This window comes from Ctenopharyngodon idella, chromosome 6 (genome assembly GCF_019924925.1).
Source record: "Ctenopharyngodon idella isolate HZGC_01 chromosome 6, HZGC01, whole genome shotgun sequence".
Classification (NCBI taxonomy): Eukaryota; Metazoa; Chordata; class Actinopteri; order Cypriniformes; family Xenocyprididae; genus Ctenopharyngodon; species Ctenopharyngodon idella.
Genome location: NC_067225.1, coordinates 21,397,257 through 21,406,822, shown reverse-complemented (window position 1 = coordinate 21,406,822; position 9,566 = coordinate 21,397,257). Strand labels below are relative to the sequence as shown.

At 35.3% G+C, this 9,566-nt stretch overlaps 1 protein-coding gene across 1 annotated transcript; it reads left to right on the top strand.

The window, feature by feature from the left end:
- Positions 1-3,416: 3,416 nt before the first annotated feature.
- cfap144 (cilia and flagella associated protein 144) lies at positions 3,417-5,983 on the top strand. Its single transcript, XM_051897252.1, has 4 exons — positions 3,417-4,203; positions 4,284-4,343; positions 4,497-4,600; positions 5,159-5,983. The coding sequence occupies exons 1-4, from the start codon at positions 4,074-4,076 to the stop codon at positions 5,270-5,272; spliced, it is 408 nt and encodes a 135-aa protein (XP_051753212.1). The 5' UTR covers positions 3,417-4,073; the 3' UTR covers positions 5,273-5,983.
- The last annotated feature ends 3,583 nt before the right edge of the window (positions 5,984-9,566 follow it).

Here is a 9,566-nt window from a genome sequence, read left to right as displayed (position 1 = left end):
TGATTTAATGGTTTAACACTTTCGACTAATAGGTGGCGCTGTGACCAAACTGATGTGGTATGGTCAAAGTGAGGTGACAATGACACATGCAAAGTTTGGTGTCAATAAGCCAGAGCATTGCAGAGATACAGCCTCAAGAGTCATTTTATAGGGTGAGATAGTGTTTCAATCGGTTTGGGCCAAAGAATCAGAGGAAAAAGGAATTTTGTTTCTAGGCTTTATGGTTCAAAAGTTATTAGCATAAATGTGAGTGCAAATTTGGACAGTTGGTGGCGCTAGAGGGATTGAGTTAGAGACTCCAAAATTGATGTGGTTAATGTTGGGACTGACGTTTATCAGTGTGCCAAATTTCACAACTTCTTACTATGCGGTTCTATGGGCTGCCATAGACTCAAGAGCGGAAGAAGAAGAAGAAGAAGAAATGGAAGAATAATAAGAAGAAGAACGCCAACGGATACAATAGATGCCTACACACCTTTGATGCTTGGCCCCTAATTAAAGGAGGTGAAGTCCAAGCAAAAGACTTTGACTTGTGTTGCATATCCCTTTTAGTAGTTCTGTGCTAATAGCCTGAATGAGACAATCAGTATTTCTCTTCAGGCAGGTAATCTTCTGGACAGTCAACCGCTCGGTCTGTTCTGCTCTTAGCAGATTTCAGAACAATTTAACACAAGCTATTTAAGTGATTTTCAAACTATTTAACATTTCAAGCTAAAGCTATTTAATGTGTTACTCCTTAAACATTTTACTAAGCTCACTTTACATGCATCGAGGCTGCAAATGACAATTAGTATTAGGAATTCAGGTTTGTGAAAATAGATGAAAATAAATTCTGAGTGATTAGACCTGATGTTGTTAATTGTATAATGATCATTTGGGAGAAAACTCAGGATGAATTCAAAACTGCAATGCTTGTAGACTGCAATATGTCCTTATATCAACAAATCTAGCCCAATTTTATTTTAAAGACTAAACACAGACATTTAGGACAGACTGGGTTGTATTATTTGGGTACATGGTCTCATTTTTCACCCTGAATCCTTAACATAGTCCTATAAACAGAGAACATGCTGCTGAAACTTTGATCAAGCTGAGGGAACACTTACAAAGTAGTGCCAATCTGATTTTTCAAGAGAGTTTCCCATGACCAGGTGGCGTCTCCATTGGGCCTCAGTGATGGCGAGTGTATTCAGTACAATCAGTGCCATCAGTGCTGTATGACTCCTGGGGTTTATCTAGCTCAAGCAGATAGAGATTTTGCAGCCGCTCCCTCTGCCTGTGTGACTGAGGGAATAAAGCATCATTTCAGCTGAAGGTGGGCGACAAAGAATGATGGTAGGAGCATTTATCTGAACCTCAACATACACTTACTCACACCTAAACAAACACACACATACGCATTCACATTATCCCTTTGTGTATGAGATAGAGAATTATCATGGTGTGCGTGTAGACAATAGGCCTTGAGCGAGTGTGTGTTTGTATTTTGGCACAGATTGTGGTTATGGATGACTGCTAGTCACAGACATAGCATGGACTCATAGTTAGATGTGCTGGGAACTTTCTCACGTTCTTAAACCTCCAAAAAATCAGCAAGCATCTTTAAAATATAGCAAAACTTTGGTGTAAAACAAAGAATTGTTAACAAGATGGTAAAAAAAATATATAAATAAATAAAACAACAATGGTACACTGCATGTGGTTGTGATGCGCAGAACAAAATGATTCGTCTGTGTTTTGACTGTACTAATGAATTTTAATCCTCCAAGATCAAAGAGCAAAATTCTAATAATTGCACCATTTTATGTAACCTAATTAGATACAAGAGCAAACATTCCCATGTTTGCTCTTTTATCTAATTTGCTCTTGTATCAAATTACATAAAACCCAGGGCTGGGTCTAAGGGGGGCTAGGGGGCTGTGCCCCCCTACTATCCACAGGATACTCAATTATTTGTGATATAAAGTGTAAAACATTAAATTAGTTGAGCGAATTATAGAGATAGTGAGGTGTATTTCTCAGTTCTCCCTCACAGACACACTCAGCACTTTTTTATCTTTTGTTCTTTATGGGATAGAGCCTGCTCAATGCCCAACTCTCATTGGAACTTCCAATCACCTCATGTCTGATTGCTTCTCAGGACGGCAACTGACATGAGCAAATGACAGCTGTTTCATAATTGAGCTCTAGTCACTAGTCCTGGAAATATCAGGGAACTGTAAAATTTTGATTTCCATGCCATGAAAAATCGTGAAACATGGAATAGGTTTGCTCAGCTTTGCTGTTATGCTCAGCTTTAATATATATTCGCTATATATATTGCACACTTTGTTGTTTTGCAAGTAGCCTGTATAATCAAGATCATAAGTTTGCATAGACCTTGCATAATCTGCAAAATGTTAATAATTAAAATAATAATAAAAATAGGAGGGATCATAAAAATTACATTTTTTTTATTTAGTACTGCTCTGACAAATGTAGTTAAGCAATATTACATGAGCAAAAGTTTCCCGAATATCAGCACGATTGCAAATACAACAGATCAATAAACAAAAGTTGTTATTAATTAAAACATTTTGGTCTATTTCACAAACGAAAATGGTTCTGAACAAAGCAAAAGCAGCAGTTGCGTCTCCCTTCAACACAAAGTGGTGTTTTGTTTATGAATGATGCAATGATGGGTGAATTCAAGGAGAGCTGGATCCATACACAGTGAGTTTTATTAACAGAACAAACATAACAATAAATCCAACACGAAGACCAGAGAATCAGGGAACCGAATGAGTACACCAAAACATACAGCCATGTAGGACCAGACTCGACAAGGAACACAAGAAACACCGGGGTTTAAATACGCAAAGGCTAATGAAGAACAGGTGTAGCTGATAAGTAAGCATGGAAACAAATGAGGGTAACAATGGAGACAAGCAGGTACAAAGCAAACAGGAACTAAACAGAGGAAGTGAACACAGAAACAACAGAAAACACTTCAACCTAAAAGTCCTTAAACACAAGACAGGAATCATGACAAATGAATCAGCAAATAAATGATTCTTTGACTCATTTATTAAAGACCTGCCGCCACCTACTGGCAGTTTCAATTTCATATGAAATGATGATATATAGAAAAGTATAATTTCATTTTTATAGTTCATACTTCTATATTTAACATTTTACATTTAAAACACTAATTTCATAACATTATTCCCGCAACTGTAATTGCAGTGTAAATGCATCTAAATACTACTAGTATAACAATAGTAATAATAGTAATTTCTCTCAGTAAAGCACAACATTGATTTTACTGATTTATCAATTCCAGCATAATGCTAACAAATGACATAGTTATTTATTTAAACAAAGAAATAAGTGAATGAAATTAATTTAAAGGTGTTTTACAGTATGTAACTAACTTTATTTTTAGGTATTTTTTATAGTAATTATGAGAGGGATGCCCTTTTTTCTCACTTGAGCACCTGCCTCCCAAATGTCTGTGCATGGCCCTGATGAACCATTACTGTTTTTATGTTTTGTGATGGTTGTTCACGAGTCCCTTGTTTTCCCTGAGCAGTTAAAATGAGCACTGTTCTTCAGAAAAATCCTCCAGGTCCTTCACATTCCTTTTCCAGCATCTTCTGCATATTTGACCCCTTTCCAGCAGTGACTGTATAATTTTGAGATCCATCTCTTCACACTGAAGACAGCTGAGGGACTCAAACACAACTATTTCACAATTCTTGGTTTTTATTCCACAACAGTTTTGCACATTAAACACAGCACTTTACATGAAAAAAAAAAAAATCTTTATTATTTATTCACCATTGAAAAGGCCTACCACTGAAATACATTAGGACAGAAATACAGACAGATGAACGTCTGTTCCAAGCTAATTACTGGGCTTTGAGCGCCCCCGTGTGGCGAAAACAATATAGCATTTTAGCGCTTTATTTACGGTTGCCAAGCAACAAGATTCTTAGAGAAGAGGAAAGTGTTAGCCATTGCTGGAAGTGATTCGGTGATCATACCAGCAAACATTAGCAACTTTAAAAAGAACTGATAACACTTTAGTAAATATGGCAAAACCTAAAGAAAAAGACCCTGTGGACATAGTTCACCAGAATGCTATTCATGTCGAGACAATAATGAAGGAGCTGAGACACCAGAAGCTTTACACGGAGTTTAACATCAACCCCTTCAAGAAACGTGAGTGCAGAGCTTCACGTATGTCTGAGTTTGACTGCTGTAAATGTTTAAAAGAGCCTCTTTGGGTTTTTTTTTTTCAGTGCACATTCTGACTGACAAGCCCATGTCCAACATCAGCTACAGAAAAGAAGAGGAAGACCGTAAGTATTTCAACTACATTTGACGTAACATTAGCAGAATGACGGCAGTAATAAAGTTAATAGTACTACTATTAAATGTGCTCACAATTTGGGTGACTGGGTTTAATGGTTTTGTAATTAGAATACATTATAATGACAAAATGTTTTTTACAGCTGCTTTCCTCCAGGCCATACATGCGGCCCGTCTGGAGCCAACAAAGAAGTACTCTCACCCTCAGACTGAAGCACAAGAGATAGGGTGGATGTCCAGTCCTCTAGTAAGTTCTTATCTATCTATCTATCTATCTATCTATCTAAAAATACTTCTAAAACATTTATTAATCTTAGTCAATGTTAATTACTAACACTTTTAATTACAACATGTTTCTAACACATTAAAATCAAAAGTTATATGTGTTAATATTATTTAATGGACCTAAGCTAACATGAACTAACACTGTCTGAACAGTTGTGTTTTTATTAACTAATGTTAACAAAGATTAATAAATACTGTAACAAATGTATTGCTTATTAACATTAACAAATGGAACCTTATTGTAAACTGTTACCATATTTATCTACCATATTACTATACATGTAAAAACAAAGAGACATTTTGAATGCTTATTTTGATAAATCTGCTAAATTCAGCAGCTTTTGCTTCTAAACTTGCTATTTTTTTTTTTTTTGGTAACTGACTTAATTTTAAATTTGCAAGCCCCATAGTGAATTTACTCCCAATTTACATATCATAGTATCACAGATTACTACAGTATAAAATAGAAAACATCTTTCATAATCGTCCTACTAATCACCTTTTTTGTGCAATACTTCAGCTTGTCTCAGACCGCAGTGACAGAAGATTAAACTTTCCACGGCAGAACTCTGAAATCACTAAATACATGGAAGCTGCCTGGCGGTTGAAGGAGCAGACACAGAATTTGGGATGACTGTTTGGGATATATTTTCCTGATGCCATATAGCACTAATGCAGATAAACAAGCCTGGATGGTATCTGTGAGCACTGCAAAGTGGGCATTTTTTGTTATCACAAATAAACACCATAAATGTGCAAGTACAAATGTGTTCTTACCATCTAGCAAGGCAGGTCATTCGATTTTAAGACACAGCCGGGGTGTTTAGAATTTCAGTCGTGTATCTGGAGATATGTAAAAGTGGGTCAAATGGCCACCATTCATCACATGAATGTAACTGCTCCTGTCTAGCAGAATCTCTGCAAAGTAAGCAAAAGAGATTAGTTCATAACTAATCGATCTTAGATAATGTCATATTATACAGAAACAGGATTCACAGCTTGTTGTGCAAATGTGCTTTTTTTCACAAGAAAAATCAATAACTCTGACCATAATCCACTGGCTGTTTATTGGAGCATATTACACTTAATGTATCGGCCACTCAGGTCAAGATTTATTACATTACTTCCCCCAAAAGAAATTCTGCCTTTATATGAAGATACAGTAATATTTTTGCTGCTTCTTTCTTACAGAGATGTACTGAATTGATTTACTTCCTCGCATTTTTGGTAAAAATTAGGACTTAATATGATGTAGAAGGATGTATCCCTGGATAACCAAAATGTACAATAAAAACAAGCTTTTGGAGCTTTTCAATAAAAATAAATTTATGGATTATTAAAAAAATGTTTTTGCAGTATATTTTGAGATAATGTGTCAAGAGATTTGAAAACCTAAATGTTTTATTAAAGGGATAGTTCAGCCATCATTTACTCACCCTCATGTTGTTCCAAACCTATATGAGTTTTTTTCTTCTGCTGAACACAAAAGAAGATATTTTAAAGAATGTTAGCAAGCAGACAGTTGACGGTAGCCATTGTTTTTTCTTTCCATACTATGGAAGTCAATGGGGTCCATCAACTGTTTGGTTATGCATATTCTTCAAAATATCTTCTTTTGTGTTCAACAGAAGAAAGAAATTCATACATGTTTGGAGCAACTTGAGGGTGAGTAAATGATAGAACTTTCATTTTTGGCTGAACTATCCCTTTAAGTGCTTAAAGTTTAATATTTTATTTAAATAATAAATATATATGTTTTATATTATATTATATTATAACTTCTATATAATTTGGTCATTGGTGAACTTTATGACCTTCTCTCTAAGACACCTTTCTAGCCAAAAGTTTCATTCGATTATAGTCTCTAAATAATCCTTATCTGAGTCATCAAAACTCCTTTCCTCTCCTATGAATGGCTAATAATTGTTGATCTTATTAGTGTACATTAGCCATTAAGTATTTAGCTGAGGTGAGCATTACTTACAATTAGAGTTTTCCTTGTCCTGTTTCCATGTAAAGGAACCTTACAGATTGTTGGTTTGAAACCATATATACTGATTAACAGTATAATGTGACATAATACTATATTAATTAATCTTTTTGTGTGATATGAACATCACAACTCTTTAAGTATGTGTCCTAGATATCAAAACGCAATCCAAAAAGCATGTCACATTAAATTAGTTTCTGTACTTGCAAAGTTTTCATCTTTTCTTTTTATATTAAGATAATCAAACAATATGAATCTGTAAGAAGTTAAAGAGTCCACTCAGCATCAAGGAGTCTGTGGAGGTCTTAACATATCCTTTGATTAGTCACATCAGCCTCAATCAATTTGTCAGCAAAGGGTAGGAAGGGGTGACTGTCTAAATTGATATTTCAAGTCAGCACCAATATGCTGTATCCGACAAGGAAATGTACTTCACTGCAACATCGAGATGCTCAATAAGGTCTTAAAAAGGTTAATTAGAATTCTTCTTAGTTTTCACTCATTCTGATACTAATGATCAGAAAAGTTCTTTTGCCCCTTGTTGGCAGTGCAGTTGCTGGATTTGATGTGATTTATTGAAGTGTGTAGAGACGATTGAGTGCTAACACTGCTTTCATCTGTAGCCACTAGGCCCTACGCTGTGTAGCACTTCAGTGAACACACAACAAACTCATTTTTATCACTCTTTTCTTGTTCTTTTTTCTCTGCTTGTGTGCATCTAAGTGTATCAAATTAGATCGCCAACTAAGAACACTGGCAGCATGCTAAACTGTTTTCAGCAGGTACAGCACATATTATGTAGTAACATATTCGACTAAATTGTTAGTGGGTGAATGATAAAATGATTTAAATGTTCCATACAGAAAATAAGGCCTTCCCTTTGGATTTAGTGTTCCACAGAAAAATACAACAAATCCAAAAATCTGGAAATATTAGTGAATTTAAAAATAGTGATTTCACTGTGCTGCATTCATGCCATGTCGTAATTACCATAACTTCGAGATGACAACATGTGACGTTCTACTCGGAGCTGTTCACATCCTCAGACTGGGAATTATGCATTTCTATAGCACCACTATCAACGCCTAAATGAATCTGCAGCAGTCACATGGTACAAGCAGAAGTTGAAATCTTATAATTGCGGTAATTACGACATGGCGTGAACGCACCTATGTTCACCCCTGGATTTATGTTGACGTGTTTCCTGTTCCTTGTGCCATGTTTGTAGTCCTTGGTGGTCCTTTTGTTCATTGGTTCCCCCGTTCATTAGTCTCGATTGTTCCCAGGTGTGTCTTTTTGGATTGTTAGCCTTGTGTATTTAATCCCCAGTGTTTCCTGTTCTTTATTAGGTCTTCCATGTATGGATGTATCATCTGTGTCCTCAGTTCTGTTCCTCGGATTTCTGGTGTTTTTCGAGTTTATTTTGTACCTTTATCTTTATTAAACACACTGCATTTTGGATCTAGCTCTACTTTTTTTCTGAGTTTACGGCGTTATTGTTCTGTGTGAGAGCGTGTGTACTCAGGGTTCCCACTCATCCTGGAAAACCTTTAAAACCTGGAAAATTGATGACAAACTTTCCAGTCCTGGAAAACTCATGGAAAATGAGAGAAAATGTAAAATGTCCTGGAAAATCTTGTTGTTGTCCTTAAAAATTATTTTTTAAAAAGTTCTTCAGTTTTTTCTTAGCCAAGAACAAAGAGTTTATCACTGGCCAAAAACAATTACCTGCAGAAATCACTTACAGAAAGTGCGATGTTCCGGAATGCTGAGGTTTGACATGTGAGAGTATTATTTTCAATGGTGTTTAGTCTTGTGTTGCCACTTGCAGCAGTTAGCTAATGCTATTAACTGCTTTTCACAACATTGCAGAACTTTGTGAGATTGTGCTGCAGTGATTTAAAAGGGAACTCTTTATCTCACAAATTCAAAAAAATTCTCACAATTGCGAGCTTACATAATTGTGATATAAACTTGCAATTGCATGATATAACGTCAGAATTGCGAAATATAAAGTCAGAACTGCATGATATAAACTCGCAATTGTGATCTAAAGTAGGAATTGTGAGATATAAAGTCAGAATTGCGTGATATAAACAATTGTTATAAAGTCAGAATTGCAAGTTATAAAGTCAGAATTGCGTGATATAAACAATTGTTATAAAGTAGGAATTGTGAGATATAAAGTCAGAATTGTGAGATATAAAGTCAGAATTTTGAGGTATAAAGTTAGAATTGCGTGATATAAACAATTGTTATAAAGTCAGAATTGCGAGTTATAAAGTCACTAATTTTATAGTTATGGCAACAAACTGTAGCTACGCCTTTTAAAGACTTAGAGAGCAATATATTACTTTAGAGTGTGATCCTTGTCTTTTATTCCTGCTATCGTAAAATTGAAAATGTCCTGGAAAAGTCCTGGAAAATGATCGCTGAAAAAGAGTGGGAACCCTGGTACTGTGTAGAGGGAAACATGCTCACAAGCAAACTAGCATAATGTCTGTCTGTTGAGAGTAACTGCTGGTGTGATTCACTGGCTAGCTAATTTTACTAGCTAATTACTGTCTCCTATGGGACACAAAGTAGTCTTCCTTAAAACTGGAAGAGGCTAAAACATGCTGAATCATCCAGTGAGTCACATTGCAATTTTTGTTGATGTTTTTGACTTAGGGACGTTAGGACTAATTGTTAGTACTAATTCATTTTTACTACTTTAAGTAGTATTGTTTGGATATGTTAATTCCAAGAATTAGTAGCTGCAAACAAATCAAAAATGTGTATAAAATGTAATAAAATATACACTACCGTCCAAAAGCATGGGGTCAGTAAGATTTTTTTTTTTTTAAAGAAATGAATACTTTTATTCAGCAAGAATGCATTAGATTAATCAAAAGTGACAGTAAAGACATCTTTAATGTTACAAAAGATTTCTAATAAA

What these genes read in the sequence shown, in the direction of transcription:
- cfap144 (XM_051897252.1), top strand. Translation starts at nt 4,074, where the DNA reads ATGGCAAAACCTAAAGAAAAAGACCCTGTGGACATAGTTCACCAGAAT. An exon ending in CATCAACCCCTTCAAGAAAC is followed by an intron (nt 4,204 to 4,283) that starts GTGAGTGCAGAG and finishes TTTTTTTTTCAG; the next exon opens with TGCACATTCTGACTGACAAG. An exon ending in CAGAAAAGAAGAGGAAGACC is followed by an intron (nt 4,344 to 4,496) that starts GTAAGTATTTCA and finishes TGTTTTTTACAG; the next exon opens with CTGCTTTCCTCCAGGCCATA.